The following is a 19705-nucleotide window of genomic DNA, read 5'->3' on the forward strand; positions in this document are numbered from 1 at the left end:
TCTCAATTTCTCTACCAGGATGTAAAGTAAGCTCTATGAGAAAAACAGTGCTTTCATTATTTTTATCCTTTGCAGTACCATGCAGTGCTTTTACTCAGCAGATCACAATAAGTCTTGTTGAATTAAATTACTATTTCTTTAGTGTCAAAATCTATGTATGCAAGATGAAAATATTGTAGTGCATAAATTTTTCATTCTAATGGTGTTTCATAACCTTTAAAGGTTGTAGCATGATTGATTCAGATGCAGAAATACACCAATTATAAAGATGGCTAAAATAAATGAACTAGTTGCTCTTATTTTTCAACACAGAGACAAGGTCTCTTAGGTCTAAGTTTCTCTCTATGCATAGTACCTATGATGTTTACTAATAATAACAATAATCTCATCTGGGAGTTTCTCTTGTCTTTAAATGTTTACTAATAATAACAATATAAATGTTTACTAATAATAACAATAATCTCATCTGGAAGTTTCTCTTGTCTTTAAGGCTTTTATGTTTAAAGAAAATTAATCTTTCTAAAATTTTTAACTGGGCTTCAACTTCACACTGTATTTATAAATTAAATAATAAATATGGCTTAGTGTGATTATCTACTAACTATCAATAAAGTTGGGGTATAACTCATTGGAAAATAATGTGAAGTTGCTTTTGCTATAGCAAAAGCCAGCATAACAAAGTTTTATGAGTTTGTTATTAAAAAACAAGCTAAAACAAGCTAAAAGAAGAAAATCTATATTGACTAATGTTTTATTTATTGCTTGAAGTTATATAACAACAGGTTCAGATGGCCACTGGATTCTTAAAAATCTTTAGTAAGGTGAAACAACATTAGTAAATAATTTGCAACGTAGATTCACTGACTAGCATTATTTTTGCTCCAACAGAATGCCTTTCTTCTTAAGAAAGTATAAAAATAAAATTTTAAATTGGTTCTTGTCAAAATCCAAAATATCCAATTAATAACCAAATAATCCCTTCAAAGTACAATTTAATCATCAGCTTACTGAAACAAAGCCATTGTAAAAGTACTTTTCACAAAGTTAGAATATGATGGGAAAATAAATTAGTCCAGATATTTTGTTGTGAAAACATCAACAAAACTGATCAAACACAAGAGAAATGATCCTGAACAAATATTATCTACTATTAAAAATAAAAAGCATGCTTTGTAATTAGCTGTCTTTATACTTTGTTTTATTAATATAAGAAACATTTTGGTTTTGTTTTTAGAAAATACCATCAAATATTCCCAGAAAAGACTTCATTTCATCAGCTTCATCATCATGATGATACCTACTGGGGGAAAAAGAAATGTAAAAGTAACTATTATTGTAACACAATATATTTTAAAAATATACAATAAAGAATGTGATAAATAAAAAGTGGATAAACTTGAAGATTGCTGGGAGGTTAATACATCAAATGAATTTCAATATGTATAACCCTGTGGAAAGTCTGTAGGGGAAAATTAGACTTCATCAACTTTTGAAATATAAGGTGACCTCATTTGGATTTTTTTCATTCATTCATTCTTTTATTTCTTATTATTTTTTAGTCATTACAATATTATTGAATATGTTCCCTATGCTGTATTTTACATCCCCATGACTATTCTGTAACTACCAATGTAATGTATACTTCTTAATCCCTTCACCTTTTCACCTTCCCCCTAAACCTCTCTCCCATCTGGCAATCGTCAAAACATTCTCTTATCTGTTTGTTTCTGTTCTCCTTGTTGATTTTGTTTTTTAGAATCAATTGTTATTATGTATTTATTGCCATTTTATTATTCATATTTTTAGTCTTTTTTTCCTTCTTCTTCTTAAATAAGACCCTTTAACATATCATGTAATACTGGATGGCTGGTGATAAACTCTTAGCTTTTTCTTGTCTGGGAAACTCTTTTATGTCCTTCAATTCTAAATGACAGCTTTGTTGGGTAGAGTAATCTTGGTTATTGATGCTTGCTTTTCATCACTTTGAATACTTCTGGCCAATCTTTTCTGGTCTGCAAAATTCATTTTAAGAAATCACCTGACAGTCTTATTGGAGCTCCCTTGTAGGTAAATGCTTTCTTCTTGCAGCTTTTTTTTTTTTTTTTTTTTTTTTTTTTTTATTAATGGTAATGGGATGACATTAATAAATCAGAGTACATATATTCAAAGAAAACATGTCTAGGTTATTTTGTCATCAAATTATGTTGCAAACCCCTCGCCCAAAGTCAGGTTGTCCTCCGTCACCCTCTATCTAGTTCTCTGTGCCCCTCCCCCTCCCCCTAACTCTCTCCCTCCCTCCCTCCCATGTCCTCCCTCCCCCCCCCACCCATGGTAACCACCACACTCTTGTCCATGTCTCTTAGTCTCATTTTTATGTTCCATCAATGTATGGAATCATGTAATTCTTGTTTTTTTCTGATTTACTTATTTCACTCCTTATAATATTATCAAGATCCCACCATTTTGCTGTAAATGATCTGATGTCATCATTTCTTATGGCTGAGTAGTATTCCATAGTGTATATGTGCCACATCTTCTTAATCCAGTCTTCTATTGAAGGGCTTTTTGGCTGTTTCCATGTCTTGGCCACTGTGAACAGTGCCTTCTTGCAGCTTTTAAGAGTCTTTCACTGTCTTGAACCTTTGGCATTTTAATTATGATATGTTTTAATGTCAGCCTCTTTTGGGTCATCTTGTCTGGGACTTTTTGTGTTTCCTAGCCTTGTATGCCTATTACCTTCATCAAGTTAGGGAAATTTTCTGTCATTATTTTTTCACATAGATTTTTCAATTCCTTGCTCTCTCACTTCTCCTTCTGGTACCCCCATGATGCAAATGTTGGTATGCTTGAAGTTGTCCCAGAGGCTCCTTACACTATCCTTTTTTTTTTGGATTCTTTTTCCTTTGTTATTCTGATTGGGTGTTTTCTGTTCTTCATCTTCCTTCCAAATCTCTGATCTGATCTTCTGTGTCATCAACTCGACTGCTGATTCCCTATATTTTTCACTTCAGTTAATGTAGTCTTCTTTTCTGACTGGTTCTTTTTTATGTTTTCTATTTCCATTTTTATGTTTCCTATAACTTTGTTGAAGTTTCTACTAAATTCATATACTCTTCCCTTAAGTTCATTGAGAATTCTTTTTTTTATAAATAAATTTTTATTAATTTTAATGGGGTGACATAGATAAATCAGGGTACATATATTCAAAGAAACATGTCCAGGTTATCTTGTCATTCAATTATGTTGCATACCTATCACCCAAAGTCAGATTGTCCTCCGTCACCTTCTATCTAGTTTTCTATGTGCCCCTCCCCCTCCCCCTCCCCTTCCCCCTCTCTCCCTTCCCTCCCCCTGAAACCACCACACTCATGTCCATGTCTCTTAGTCTCGTTTTTATGTCCCAACAATGTATGGAATCATGCAGTTCTTGTTTTTTTTCTGATTTACTTATTTAACTTTGTATAATGTTATCAAGATGCCACCATTTTGTTGTAAATGATCGATGTCATCATTTCTTATGGCTGAGTAGTATTCCATAGTGTATATGTGCCACATCTTATTTATCCAGTCTTCTATTGATGGGCTTTTTGGTTGGTTTCCATGTCTTGGCCACTGTGAACAATGCTGCAATGAACATGGGGCTACATGTGTCTTTACGTATCAATGTTTCTGAGTTTTTGGGTTATATACCCAGAAGAGGGATTGCTGGGTCATAAGGTAGTTCTATTTTTGGTTTTTTGAGGAACCACCATACTTTCTTCCAAAATGGTTGTACTACTTTACATTCCCACCAACAGTGGGAAAAATTTCCTTTTTCTCCACAGCCTCTCCAACATTTGCTATTACCTGTCTCATTGATAATAGCTAATCTAACAGGTGTGAGGTGGTATCTCATTGCAGTTTTGATTTGCATTTCTCTAATAACTAATGAAGATGAGCATCTTTTCATATATCTGTTGGCCATTTGCATTTCTCCCTGGGAGAAGTGTCTGTTTATATCCTCTTCCCATTTTTTTATTGGATTGTTTGTTTGTTGTTGAGTTTTATGAGTTCTTTGTATATGTTGGATATTAGGCCCTTATCTGAGCTGTTGTTTGAAAATATCATTTCCCATTTAGTTGGCTGTCTGTTTATTTTGTTGTCAGTTTCTCTTGCTGAGCAAAAACTTTTAATTCTGATGTAGTCCCATTCATTTATCTTTGCCTTCACTTCTCTTGCCTTTGGAGTCAAATTCATAAAATGCTCTTTAAAACCCAAGTCCATGAGTTTAGTAACCTATGTCTTCTTCTATGTACTTTATTGTTTCAGGTCTTATATTTAGGTCTTTGATCAATTTTGAATTAATTTTAGTACAAGGGGACAAACTGTAGTCGAGTTTCATTCTTTTGCATGTGGCCTTCCAGTTTTCCCAGCACCATTTGTTGAAGAGGCTTTCTTTTCTCCATTGTGTGTTGTTGGCCCCTTTATCGAAAATTATTTGACCATATATATGTAGTTTTATTTCTGGACTTTCTATTCTGTTCCATTGGTCTGAGTGTCTATTTTTCTGCCAATATCATGCTGTTTTGATTGTTGTGGCCCTATACCCTATAATATAGTTTGAAGTCAGGTATTGTAATGCCCCCAGCTTCATTCTTTTTCCTTAGGATTGCTTTGGCTATTCGGGATTTTTTATAGTTCCATATAAATCTGATGATTTTTTGTTCCATTTCTTTAAAAAAGGTCATCGGAATTTTGATGGGAATTACCTTAAATTTATAAATTGCTTTGGGTAACATGGCCATTTTGATTATATTTATTCTTCCTATCCAAGAACAAGGAATATTCTTCCATCTCATTGTATCTTTTTCGATTTCCCTTAACAATACTTTGTAGTTTTCGTTATAGAGGTCCTTTATATTCTTTGTTATGTTTATTCCTAGGTATTTTATTTTTTTTTGTTGCAATCGTGAAGGGGATTATTTTTTTGAGTTCGTTTTCTAATATTTCATTGTTGGCATATAGAAAGGCTATGGACTTTTGTATATTAATTTTGTATCCTGCAACCTTACTGTATTGGTTTATTGTTTCTAGTAATCTTTTTGTGGAGTCTTTGGGGTTTTCGATGTATAGGATCATATCATCTGCAAAAAGTGATACCTTTACTTCTTTTTTTCCGATATGGATGCCTTTTATTTCTTTCTCTTGTCTGATTGCTCTGGCTAGAACTTCTAGCACCACGTTAAATAAGAGTGGAGAGAGTTGGACAACCCTGTCTTGTTCCTGATATAAGGGGGAAAGTCCTCAGTTTTATGCCATTTAATATGATGTTGGCTGATGGTTTATCATATATGGCCTTTATCATGTTGAGATACTTTCCTTCTATACCCATTTTGTTGAGTGTCTCAAACATAAAATTGTGTTGTATTTCATCGAATGCCTTTTCTGCATCTATTGATAAGATCATGTGATTTTTGTTCTTTGTTTTGTTGATATGGTATATTACGTTAACTGTTTTACATATGTTGAACCATCCTTGAGGTTCTGGGATGAATCCCACTTGATCATGATGTATTATTTTTTTAATATGTTGTTGTATTCAATTTGCTAGTATTTTGTTTAGTATTTTAGCATCTTTATTCATCAGAGTTATTGGTCTGTAGTTTTCTTTTTTTGTGCCGTCCTTGCCTGGTTTTGGTATGAGGGTTATGTTGGCCTCATAAAATGTGTTTGGAAGTATTGCTTCTTCAATTCTTTGGAAGACTTTGAATAGAATAGGAACCAAGTCTTGTTTGAATGTTTGATAGAATTCGCTAGTATAACTGTCTGGGCCTGGACTTTTATTTTTGGGGAGGTTTTTAAATAGTTTTTTCTATTTCCTCCCTCCTAATTGGTCTGTTTAGGCTTTTTGCTTCTTCATGACTCAGTCTAGGAAGGTTGTATTGTTCTAGGAATTTATCCATTTCTTCTAGATTGTTGAATTTGGTGGCATATAGTTTTTCATATTCTACAATAATTCTTTGTATATCTATGATATCTGTGGTGATTTCTCCTCTTTCATTTTGGATTTTGTTTATATGAGTCCTTTCTCTTTTTTCCTTGGTGCGTCTTGCTAAGGGTTTGTCAATTTTGTTGATCTTTTCAAAGAACCAGGTCCTTGTTTTTAAAATTTTTTTATAGTTTTTCTGTTCTCTATTTCATTTATTTCTGCTCTGATTTTTATTATTTCCTTTCTTCGGCTGGTTTTGGGTTGTCTTTGTTCTTCTTTTTCTAGAGAATTCTTATAACCAGTGTATTGAACTCTGGGATCTAGTAGATTGCTTGTCTCCATTTTATTTAGTTCTTTTTCTGGATTTTTGTTCTGTTCTTTCATTTGGGACATGTTTTTTTGTTTCCTCATTTTGACTGCCCCTCGCTGTTTGTTTCTATGTTTTAGGTAGAGCAGATACATCTTCTGGGGTTGGTACAGTAGCCTTGTTTATAGGTGTTCTATAGGGTGCAGTGGCACAGCCTCCCTGATCACCTAACCTGGGCATTCCAGGTGTACCCCCCATGGAGCTGTGTACAACCTCATGTTGTATTTGAGCCTTGATTGTTGCTGGCACACCAATGGCAGGGATTGGCCTCCAGGTTGATTGACTGGCTACAAGAACTTCTACAACCACCATAGAGAATCAGCTCTTCAGGGGCCCACCTCACAATGCAGGACTTACTTCAGCAAAGCCTGGTGCCGAGTCCACCCCTTGAGTATGCTACTTGCAGACATGCTTAAGGTGGTACTTTGATGTGATCTGAAGCTGTGTACTGGTTATGCTAGCTCTGAGGACTCCTGGAAAGTGCAGGTAAAAGTCAGCCACCACCTGTGTTCAGCCTGGTATACCTGGCATGAGCTACAAATAAATCTTCAGATGGCTGCTACTTGTGCTGGGTGCAGAGGAGAGGCCAAGCTGCAAACCAAGGCTGACTGCTCCTAGTGCTGGGCCAGGGGCCACTTAATGAGAGGTACAGGGCATAGTGAGGCCAGATGCTGCTTGTTTGATTTTTAGGAAAGTCTGAAACATGAGCCAAGACAGGCCATTTAAATGAAAAAAACCACTGGAAATGGCTTGGATGGCCCTGTAAGTAGGGTGGGGTGATGCCTCATGGAATCCCCAGGACAGGGTGAAACATGTAAGCCAGGCTGATGGAGACTCACATATGGCACCCTCCCACCAGCTCTGTGGGAGAAGGGCTCAGAAAGGAACAGATGGCCTCTGCCAGCATTTCTGTCTGGAGGAAGCTGTTCTTCCAGTCCTTATGCTGATACCAGGCAACTCAGTTCCTCTCATTTCCCTGGTGCTTTTATTTTTATTTTTAAAAATTTATTTATTGACTTTAGAGAAGTCAGAAACATAAATTTGTTCCTGTATGTGCCCTGACTGGGGATCAAATCTGCACCTTTGCCTATTGGGAAAATGCTCTAACCAACCAACCTACCCTGCCAGGGTTCCCTGTTGCCTTTAGGGCTGCTGTTATAGCACTGGAACTGAGAGGGAGTGAGTCTGAGTAAGTCTGTTCGTGGGCCCTATAAAAGGAAATGCTTGGGACTCCAGTAGCCCTCTGTCTTACTCAGCCACAATCTCTGCTGGTTTATACAGCTAGAAGTTATGGGGACTTATCTTCCCAGCACTGGAACGCTGGTGTGGGGCTGGAACACTTCGCTCCTCAGGGAGGACCTCCACAGTAGAGATAATGTTCCTGATTTTTATTCACAATACATGGGTTATAGGACCAACCCTTTCTGTATCTTTGTCCCTCCTGCTAGTCTTGATGTAGCTTCCTCTGTATATCCTTAGTTGTAGGAATTCTGTTTAGCTAGATTTTAGGCAGTTCTGAATGATGGCTGTTCTGTAGTTTAGTTGTAACTTTGATGTGGTTGTGGGAAGATGTGAGTACTATATCTTGACCAGAACTATTCTCTTTCTTTAAATTTCTTAAAAATGACTTCACACTTTATATTATCAACATATTGCATTCAAATCAGTAAAAGAGTTTATCATTACACTATAAAGTTAATAGTATCAAACATATATATTCTCAAACACTGAGATATTTAATATTGCAAATTATATTAATGAGGTTAGTTCACCAGGATTCTAAAATTTCAATGCCAGCCCTGGCTGGTTGGCTCAGCAGTAGAACATCAGCCTGATGTGTGGAAGTCCCAGGTTCAATTCCCAGTCAGAGCACATAGGAGAAGCAACCATCTGCTTCTCAACCCCTCCCCTTCCCCTTCTCTTGCTCTCTCTCTTCCCCTCCCCCTCTTGCAGCCATGGCTTGAATGGTTCAAGCAAGTTGACCCCAGGTGCTGAGGATGGCACCATGGCCTCGCCTCAGGTGCTAAAATAGCTCAGTTGCTGAGCAACGGAGCAGCAGCTCCAGCTGGGCAGAGCATCACCCAGTAGGGGGTTTGCCGGGTGGATCCAGGTCAGGGCACATGTGGGAGTCTGTCTCTCTGCCTCCCTGCCTCTCACTTAATAAAAAAATAATTAAAAAAAATAAAATACAATTTCAATAGCTTTAAGTAAATAAAATAAAATGTTTAGGTTCTGACTTTAAAATAACCAAAGGAAAATAATGCTAAATTTCTCTGTAAAATGTTTTAGTGGTATTTCTTGAAACACCTTTAGAGTTCTTACCTGAAATCAACTTCATTTTTACACTCACTGTTTCTAATAAAGAAATCCACATTCTTGAAAAAATTTGAAGAATCTAATCTTTTTTCAGAGTGAGGAAAGCATAGTCTTTCAATTTCTGGTGACAGACTTTGTTGTTTTCCTTTTTGTAAATGGACCTATATTTTGAAGTAAAAAAACAAAAAACAGCCATCATTAAAAACTTAACTATTTAAGCAGAATTTAAAAGAGAAACAAAAATAAAAAATGCGCTTCTTACAATAGTTGTGTTTTCCTCTTGTTGAGGTAATTCTGTCATGGAGTATGTACCAGACTTGGACACAGCAGAATTTGATAAATAAATATCTGGCTCCTCATGTAATGAAACAGAGCTAAAAATCAAAATTAATTATTTGTAAAATATGGCAAATAAAATAAACCATTCTAATTTATATCAACAGTGATTCTTTGGGGAATATGATTTAAGTTTATCATATCTGTCAACATAAAAATTGATGCTCTGTTTCTTAGATTCATGGAGAACTTGGTGTATCTCCTTTACTTTGGATAAAACAACAACTTACATATTCCAGATTAGATAAGAATACTAACTTAAGGGCCTGCAGAAATAATCATTCACCATTTTTCTTTAAAATTGGGTCTTATGCTTAATTGTCTTTCATCTAGCAGTGTGTAAATCTTTTCTAAATCTCACTTTTAATCTTTCCCTATTCTAGTCTCAGTGTAGACAGACATTTCTAGTTATCTTCCTATGTGTAACTTTATACTAGAAGTCACCTTTAATCTTCTTTATTAAACTCATTCATTATAAAATATTTATTATTCACTTCTATATGTCAGATATTGTACTAGGATCTGGGTATAAAGTGGTAAACAAATCTTCAGGAAGTTACAGTCTAACAGAGGAGCAGATAACAAGTAAACAATAAATGTTCATAATTATAGATCATAAAGTTATATGAAAAAAATTAAATATTATATGAAATAAGAGTGTGGAGGTATAAACCCACTTTAAAATGACAGTCATCAATGCCTCTCTGAGAAGGTGACAGTTTAAACTGACATAAGCTAAAATGTGACAGCCATGCAAGGAGCAAAAGCAGTGGAGAATGGGGGAAATAATATACTTTGATAGGATTAAGTCTTTTTGTCTGATTGAGAGAGTGACGTCACGGAAATGGCGCCGTGAGCAGCGCGTCCGACAGCTCTCCCCTAAATCACAACAAATTTATCAACTAGAAACAGAAAAATTTATCCTCGGAGCATTCCGGAGTTCCACACAAACTGATAGTGAAAGGACTGTTATCACTTGAATCTGAGAGACGAGGGTGTGGAGGAATCTACCACAGGGACGTTCTTTCAAACCGCAAGGAAGTGCGCCTGTGGTGAGTCAGCCCATATACTTGGGAACCGCGAGCAGCCGCGAGCGGCCGACGCGAGCCGCCACCGCGAGCCGCCAAAGCGAGCCGCCGCGAGCCGCCGCCACGAGCCACCGCGAGCAGCCTCGCGCGCGCCCGGTCCGGTTGAGCACCACCGCTGATGTTCCCAGTGGCCCGCACACTGCGAGTGGGGGTCGCCGGCCACCGGTGCCTGGAGCGCCCCATTCACGCGCGTGCCTTGGGCATTCCACGTGCCCAGAGCGCCCTGCTGGCCCGCACACCCAGGGGGCTCCATTATCCTGCGCCTGGTGCGGTCCAGCCGCCAGCGGCAGGGCGAGCGGGAGAGGCTTGGGAGATTCTCTCCGTGGGCGGGGCACCTCACCCAGCCATTCAAGCTAACAATCAAGCGTTGGGGGAGGGGCGCGCGCAGGCAGCCTAAAATACCTTCGGAAGCACAGCTGCGACACAATCACTGAAATTAGCTTAACCCATGAAATCTGCGCACCCTCGGTTCTAATTGATAAGATCTCTCTCAATTCAGCGTTCCAAGACAAGAGGCGTGATATTTTTTAGTGCCTCTCGCTAAAGGGGTGGGGGCAACTTCTGATTGATAGAGCCTCCATATTTAGGGATAAACGCTAACAAGAAGGACTTGGCAGATAATAAGGTCTATACTACACTAGTCGTAAGCAGAGACTAGTGCCTCTTCTTCCCTGCAAAAACAGGCTACAAAGTGTGGAAAGCCTGGGTTGAGAGGTCCAACTAAATGATAGGCGCTGAACAGTCACCTTGACAACAATTGACTCCCACCCCCGCCTGATTACACTGGAGGCCCTGACTCTCAGAGCCTTTCCCAAAGCCTTGCACTGAGTGGGGATAGAGTGGGGATTTCCCAGCTCTTTGAGCCTCTTACTCCCCAGGCAGAAGCAGTTGCAGCCTTATAGCTGGATCACCAGGCTGCTAATTCATAAAGGGGGGACTAGGAGAGAGAATCCAGGAAAGCAAACTCTCTCATCGTTGGACCCTGCAAACGCCAACAAGCCTTTACTTCCAGCAAGACTAAAGCCAATTATATGACATTGCCATAGAATCCCATCAACTGCAAATCCCTACCTAAGAGTGACACAGGGGCAGAGCCTGGGGTACAGAGTCACCAACCAGGAAGAGGGAGAGAAAAGAAAAAGGAAGAAGTTAACCTCTCAAAATCAAGAAAAACCCACAGACTTTACAACTTGATCCACTATTTTTTGTTGTTGTTGTTGTTGTTGTTTGTTTCTTCTATCTTTTTGCCTTTATTTCCTCCACCTCGGTCCTTCTATTCTCTGCCCATCTTATGCTTCCCCTTTCTTGAACTACACTACCCATGAGTGTTGCATTTTATTTTTCTTCTTCATCCTCACCCTCCTTTAAGGTTATACTCCAAAACACTTAACTCTCACTCTCTCCTCTTTTTTTTTTTTGTCTTGCTTTATTTTGTTTTTTTCTCTTCCTATTTTATTTCTTCCTTCGTTTTTCTCTTTTTCTTATTTTTTCCTTTCTATTTGTTTTTTCTTTTCTCATTTTACTTTCCTCCCATATAATCCTCAATCACGAACAAATTAGTTAATTTGGGACTCAAGGCTTTTTTTTGGCTTTATTTCTCTTTTTTGCTTTTGTTTTTATTTTTTTTTCTTGTTTGTTTATTTTTGTGGCATTTTGGGTCCTCCCAACCCAAGGTCTCCATTGTATTTAGTCTTCGCTCCACTTAATACAACAGATTTTTACTTATTATTTTTATTTTTTCTTCTTTATTATTCTTTTTTGGTCCTTTTTTCTGGTTCCCTCTTATCCCTCTCATTATATCTCTTAGTTGACCATCACATACAAGCAAATCCTCTTATGCTTGTCTAAGATTTTCTTCCTTTTTTTTTTTTTTTTTTTTTGCATTTAGTAGGTCCCTACTCCCTTTTTTTTGCCCGTTGAACTCTTCACCCCAAATCAGGCCCTCCATTATAGGCACGATATTTCCCTGAGGAGGGGAGAGGAGGGAAAGAGAAGAGAGAGAAAAAGGGGGAAATAATAAATTATTACTGTTTTTTTTTGTGGGGTGTTTTACCTTTTTTTTTTTTTACTTTTTACTCTTTATTAATTCTAATTAGTGCTATCAATAAGACCACCCTCAGATGCCGATAAGAAAGAGGAAATCAAATATTATGGATACAAAAGAAAGAGAGGTAACACAAATAGATGTGGAAAAATCTATGGAGAAAAGACTTAACATATTGGAAGCCTTGGAGCTAAATGACAGAGAATTTAAACTAGAAATCTTAAAAATACTCAGAGATATACAAGAAAACACAGAAAGGCAATATAGGGAGATCAGAAAACAACTCAATGAACACAAAGAATATATTACCAAGGAAATTGAAACTATAAAAACAAATCAAACAGAAATGAAAAACTCAATTCACGAGCTGAAAAACGAGGTAACAAGCTTAGCTAACAGAACAGCCCAGATTGAAGATAGGATTAGTGAAATAGAAGACAAACAACTTGAGGCACAACAGAGAGAAGAAGAAAGAGACTCAAAAATAATAAAAAATGAGAAAGCCCTACAGGAATTGTCTGACTCCATCAGAAAGAATAACATAAGAATAATAGGTATATCAGAGGGAGAAGAGAAAGAAAATGGAATGGAGAATATACTCAAACAAATAATAGACGAGAACTTCCCAAGCCTGTGGAAGGAACTAAAGCCTCAAATTCAAGAAGCAAACAGAACACCAAGTTTTCTTAACCCCAACAAACCCACTCCAAGGCACATCATAATAAAGATGACACAAACCAATGACAAAGAAAAAATTCTCAAGGCAGCCAGGGAAAAGAAGAGTACAACATATAAAGGAAGGCCTATTAGATTATCATCAGATTTCTCAGCAGAAACTCTACAAGCTAGAAGAGAGTGGACCCCAATATTTAAAGCCCTGAAAGAGAGGAACTTTCAGCCAAGAATACTATACCCATCAAAGCTATCCTTCAAGTATGAAGGAGATATAAAAACATTCACAAATACAGAAAAGATGAGAGAATTTATCAACAGAAAGCCCCCACTCCAGGAAATACTAAAGGGGGTTTTCCAACCAGATTCAAAGAACAAAAGAAAACAACACCACAAGTAACAGCTCCACCAAGAACACAATAAAACCAAACTTAAACTGTGACAACAAAGGAAAAAAAGGGGGGAGAGGATGGAGATTAACAGTAGCAAAGGATGATGAAGTGCAGAAATACTTATAAGATAGGGTACTACAATGAATATGGTAGGTACCCTTTTCATTACTTAATGGTAACCACCCTTAAAAAAACCACCACAAAAACACTTGACTTAAAAAAGGTAGCAACAGAGGAAAGAAGTATGGAACACAAACAAACAAAAACAAATGATAGAAAAACAAAAAAGAAGAATCAAACTAGATACAAAACTAACAGAAAGCAATTTATAAAATGGCAGTAGGGAACCCACAAGTGTCAATAATTACACTAAATGTAAATGGATTAAACTTACCAATAAAAAGACACAGAGTAGCAGAATGGATTAAAAAAGAAAATCCAACTATATGCTGCCTACAAGAAACACATCTAAGCAACAAGGATAAAAACAAATTCAAAGTGAAAGGCTGGAAAACAATACTCCAAGCAAACAACACCCAAAAAAAAGCAGGCGTAGCAATACTCATATCTAATAATGCTGACTACAAGACAGAAAAAGTACTCAGAGACAAAAATGGTCATTTCATAATGATTAAGGGGAAGTTGAATCAAGAAGACATAACAATCCTTAATATATATGCACCAAACCAAGGAGCACCAAAATATATATGACAGCTACTTATTGACCTTAAAACAAAAACTAACAAAAATACAATCATACTTGGAGACCTCAATACACCGCTGACGGCTCTAGATCGGTCATCCAAACAGAGAATCAATAAAGATATAGTGGCCTTAAACGAAACACTAGAACACCTGGATATGATAGACATCTATAGGACACTTCATCCCAAAGCGACAGAGTATACATTTTTCTCTAGTGTACATGGAACATTCTCAAGAATTGACCATATGTTGGGCCACAAAGACAATATCAGCAAATTTAGAAAAATTGAAATTGTACCAAGCATATTTTCTGATCATAAAGCCTTGAAACTAGAATTCAACTGCAAAAAAGAGGGGGAAAAACCCACAAAAATGTGGAAACTAAACAACATACTTCTAAAAAATGAATGGGTCAAAGAAGAAATAAGCGCAGAAATCAAAAGATATATACAGACAAATGAAAATGAAAATACGACATATCAGAATCTCTGGGATGCAGCAAAAGCAGTAATAAGAGGAAAGTTCATATCACTTCAGGCCTATATGAACAAACAAGAGAGAGCCGAAGTAAACCACTTAACTTCATACCTTAAGGAACTAGAAAAAGAAGAACAAAGACAACCCAAAACCAGCCGAAGAAAGGAGATAATAAAAATCAGAGCAGAAATAAATGAAATAGAGAACAGAAAAACTATAGAAAAAATCAATAAAACAAGGAGCTGGTTCTTTGAAAAGATCAACAAAATTGACAAACCCTTGGCAAGACTCACCAAGGAAAAAAGACACAGGACTCAAATAAATAAAATCCAAAATGAAAGAGGAGAAATCACCACAGACATCATAGATATACAAAGAATTATTGTAGAATACTATGAAAAATTATATGCCACCAAATACAACAATCTAGAAGAAATGGATAAATTCCTAGAACAATACAACCTTCCTAGACTGAGTCATGAAGAAGCAGAAAGCCTAAACAGACCAATCAGCAGGGAGGAAATAGAAAAAACTATTAAAAATCTCCCCAAAAATAAAAGTCCAGGCCCAGACAGTTATACTAGTGAATTCTATCAAACATTCAAAGAAGACTTGGTTCCTATTCTACTCAAAGTCTTCCAAAAAATTGAAGAAGAAGCAATACTTCCAAACACATTTTATGAGGCCAACATAACCCTCATACCAAAACCTGGCAAGGATGGCACAAAGAAAGAAAACTACAGACCAATATCTCTAATGAATACAGATGCTAAAATACTAAACAAAATACTGGCAAACCGAATACAACAACATATTAAAAAAATAATACATCATGATCAAGTGGGATTCATCCCAGAATCTCAAGGATGGTTCAACATACGCAAAACGGTTAACGGAATACACCATATCAACAAAACAAAGAACAAAAACCACATGATCTTATCAATAGATGCAGAAAAGGCTTTTGATAAAATACAACACAATTTTATGTTTAAGACTCTCAACAAAATGGGTATAGAAGGAAAATATCTCAACATGATAAAGGCCATATATGATAAACCATCAGCCAACATCCTCTTAAACGGCATAAAACTGAGGACTTTCTACCTTAAATCAGGAACAAGACAGGGTTGTCCACTCTCTCCACTCTTATTCAACGTGGTGCTAGAAGTTCTGGCCAGAGCAATCAGACAAGACAAAGAAATAAAAGGCATCCATATCGGAAAAGAAGAAGTAAAGCTATCACTTTTTGCTGATGATATGATCCTATACATCGAAAACCCGAAGGACTCCACAAAAAGATTATTAGAAACAATAAACCAATACAGTAAGGTCGCAGGATACAAAATTAACATACAAAAGTCCATAGCCTTTCTATATGCCAACAATGAAATATTAGAAAACGAACTCAAAAAAATAATCCCCTTCACGATTGCAACAAAAAAAATAAAATACCTAGGAATAAACATAACAAAGAACGTAAAGGACCTATATAATGAAAATTACAAAGCATTGTTAAGGGAAATCGAAAAAGATACAATGAGATGGAAAAATATTCCTTGTTCTTGGATAGGAAGAATAAATATAATCAAAATGGCCATATTACCCAAAGCAATATACAAATTTAATGCAATTCCCATCAAAATCCCTATGAGATTTTTTAAAGAAATGGAACAAAAAATCATCAGATTTATATGGAACTATAAAAAACCCCAAATAGCCAAAACAATCCTAAGGAAAAAGAATGAAGCTGGGGGCATTACAATACCTGACTTTAAACTATATTATAGGGCCACGATAATCAAAACAGCATGGTATTGGCAGAAAAATAGACACTCAGACCAATGGAACAGAATAGAAAGCCCAGAAATAAAACCACATATATATGGTCAAATAATCTTTGATAAAGGGGCCAACAACACACAATGGAGAAAAGAAAGCTTCTTCAACAAATGGTGTTGGGAAAACTGGAAAGCCACATGCAAAAGAATGAAACTCGACTACAGCCTGTCCCCGTGTACTAAAATTAATTCAAAATGGATCAAAGACCTAAATATAAGACCTGAAACAATAAAGTACATAGAAGAAGACATAGGTACTAAAATCATGGACCTGGGTTTTAAAGAACATTTTATGAACTTGACTCCAATGGCAAGAGAAGTGAAGGCAAAGATAAATGAATGGGACTACATCAGAATTAAAAGTTTTTGCTCAGCAAGAGAAACTGATATCAAAATAAACAGACAGCCAACTATATGGGAACTGATATTTTCAAACGACAGCTCAGATAAGGGCCTAATATCCAAAATTTACAAAGAACTCATAAAACTCAACAACAAACAATCCAATAAAAAAATGGGAAGAGGACATGAACAGACACTTCTCCCAGGAAGAGATACAAATGGCCAACAGATATATGAAAAGATGCTCAGCTTCATTAGTTATTAGAGAAATGCAAATCAAAACTACAATGAGATACCACCTCACCCCTGTTAGATTAGCTATTATCAACAAGACGGGTAATAGCAAATGTTGGAGAGGCTGTGGAGAAAAAGGAACCCTCATTCACTGTTGGTGGGACTGTAAAGTAGTACAATCATTATGGAGGAAAGTATGGTGGTTCCTCAAAAAACTGCAAGTAGAACTACCTTATGACCCAGCAATCCCTCTACTGGGTATATACCCCAAAACCTCAGAAACATTGATACGTGAAGACACATGTAGCCCCATGTTCATTGCAGCACTGTTCACAGTGGCCAAGACATGGAAACAACCAAAAAGCCCTTCAATAGAAGACTGGATAAAGAAGATGTGGCACATATACACTATGGAATACTACTCAGCCATAAGAAATGATGACATCAGATCATTTACAGCAAAATGGTGGGATCTTGATAACATTATAAGGAGTGAAATAAGTAAATCAGAAAAAAACAAGAACTACATGATTCCATACATTGGTGGAACATAAAAATGAGACTAAGAGACATGGACAAGAGTGTGGTGGTTACCAAGGGTGGGGGGAGAGGGAGGACATGGGAGGGAGGGAGGGAGAGAGTTAGGGGGAGGGGGAGGGGCACAGAGAACTAGATGGAGGGTTTTCTTTGAATATATGTACCCTGATTTATTAATGTCATCCCATTACCATTAATAAAAATTTATTAAAAAAAAAAAGTCTTTTTGTCTTTGATTAATGGCAAGAAATTAAAAAGTAAAAAGGGTATAAAAGAAAAAAACATGTCTCCTTTTCATCCACACCCTCAGGTCCTGGGGGCCTTCTTCCTAGCAACAACTTCTAGCACCAATTTCTCAGGGACTTCTTGATAGGACTTCTTTTTAAACCCACTAATCCAAGGGTCCCCAAACTTTTTACACAGGAGTCAGTTTACTGTCCCCCAGACTGTTGGAGGGCCGGACTATAAAAAAAACTATGAACAAATCCCTATGCACACTGCACATATTTTATTTTAAAGTAAAAAAACAAAACGGGAACAAATACAATATTTAAAATAAAGAACAAGTAAATTTAAATCAACAAACTGACCAGTATTTCAATAGGAACTATGGGCCTGCTTTTGGCTAATGAAATGGTCAATGTCCGGTTCCATATTTGTCACTGCTAGCTGTAACAAGTGATATGATGCGCTTCTGGAGCTGTGACGCGTGCATCCTGTCACTGGAAATAGTACTGTACGTGAGCGACACCACGCTTTGCATCCACATCCTGTGCTCCTCTCACTGACCACCAATGAAAGAGGTGCCCCTTCTGGAGGTGCGGTGGGGGCCAGATAAATGGCCTCAGGGGGCCGCATGCGGCCCACGGGCTGTAGTTTGGGGACCCCTGCACTAATCTCTTCTTGGTCACTTTTAAACTCTCTCCAAATTATTTATAGTTTTCTAAAGGTGTGACAACACAAAAATATTCATGTGCTTTGTTTTCTTCCAACTTCCTACTTCTTGCTTCTCTGTATCTGCATCATTGTTCCACTTTGATGCTTCTATTTATTCTGTATGACTCAGAATTAGAACCGATAAAAAGAAATTTTAGGCTAATATTTTGCAAAGCTTTTGAATGGTATGAAAGATCCAAACATGGAATAAGCATTTGGGAGTGAATGTGCTCCTCCGGTTCACTGCAGTTGTCTTGGTGGAGATGGCACAATTACTTCTGTTGATGTTGGATAGTGATTCAACAATTAAGTAACATATAGTAAGCCCCTTCAGCCCTGGAATTCTCTGAAATCTGTAATTCTTTGATGTTGAAGATCAGTAAAATGACTAAATAACAGCAAATATAACAAAAGGCACTACAAATTAGTATTTTTAACAAATAATAACAAAATATAATATAATATAATAAATAAATATATAATAAAAACAAAAAATAAATAATTCTAAATAAATTGGACCCTGAATAAAAGTTCTATTACTTCTTTTTGGAAAAATTTTGACCATGGCTATAATTTCTCTCCATTGACTTCTTATCAAGTCCAATGTCCAAATGTATTTTGCATTTCTGTAAAAATATGTCGTTTAACATTTCTAAAATTATTGTTTTCCTTTCCAAATATCTATGTATCTTATATTCTCAGATAACGTCTCTGCCTACCCACTTGCCATTTATTCTTCCCTCATTCTCAACTACTAGATTCTATCAATTGCTAAATCTAATCAGTGTTATCGATGAAATGTTTCCAAAATCCAACGCTACCTCTCAATTTCCATCACCGCTGCCCTAGTTTATGACAGATAAAATGTCTACTCGGCCACCATTTTTCTTAAGAACAATGCAGGCCTGAACACCTGGTACTGTTTTTATGTCAACTCCACAGGACAGGTAGAAGAAAGATGAGAGTTAAGTAGCCATTTTATCTATTAGTTTAGGCCTTCTCATTGGCTGCCTTTCTCAAATTGACCACCCTGCCTCTGGTGGTCTGACCCCTTTAAGGTTCTTCACAGTCAGCCTTCAGCAATTTCAGACTTAATGCTTGGTCATGCAGACCACACTTTACTGACCCTTGATCATGGGATGCCTTTTAAAGACTTATCCCTTCTACTCGGAATGCCTTATTGAACTCCTTCTTAGCATTCAACTCTTGTGAAAAATGAAGATTTCTGGGCTTCAGCCCCAGAGACTATGATTCAGTAAGTTTAGTGTGGGGCCCTGGAATATGCATTTTAATATCTACCTCTAGGTGATTCTGATACAGGTGGTCTGACAACAGCACTTTGAAACATACAGCTCTAATGTGAAGAGTTTAGTTTGGCTAATACCTCAGACCTCTGACATCTTAAGACTTGATGCCCATCTTCAATTACATGTCAGGAAAATATCAAGTT

General features: G+C 36.8%; 1 protein-coding gene across 1 annotated transcript in view; it reads right to left on the reverse strand.

Moving 5' to 3' along the window:
• Nucleotides 1-1230: 1230 nt before the first annotated feature.
• Nucleotides 1231-19705, reverse strand: part of HFM1 (helicase for meiosis 1) — a 164166-nt gene continuing 145691 nt past the window's right edge. The window contains exons 36-38 of the mRNA XM_066266521.1: nucleotides 8914-9025; nucleotides 8658-8812; nucleotides 1231-1300 (exon numbers count right to left, since the gene is read on the reverse strand). Coding sequence (XP_066122618.1) covers nucleotides 1231-1300; nucleotides 8658-8812; nucleotides 8914-9025 — 337 coding nt within the window. The remainder of the gene's footprint in view (nucleotides 1301-8657; nucleotides 8813-8913; nucleotides 9026-19705) is intronic.

Source organism: Saccopteryx bilineata, chromosome 3 (assembly GCF_036850765.1).
Source record: "Saccopteryx bilineata isolate mSacBil1 chromosome 3, mSacBil1_pri_phased_curated, whole genome shotgun sequence".
Lineage (NCBI taxonomy): Eukaryota > Metazoa > Chordata > Mammalia > Chiroptera > Emballonuridae > Saccopteryx > Saccopteryx bilineata.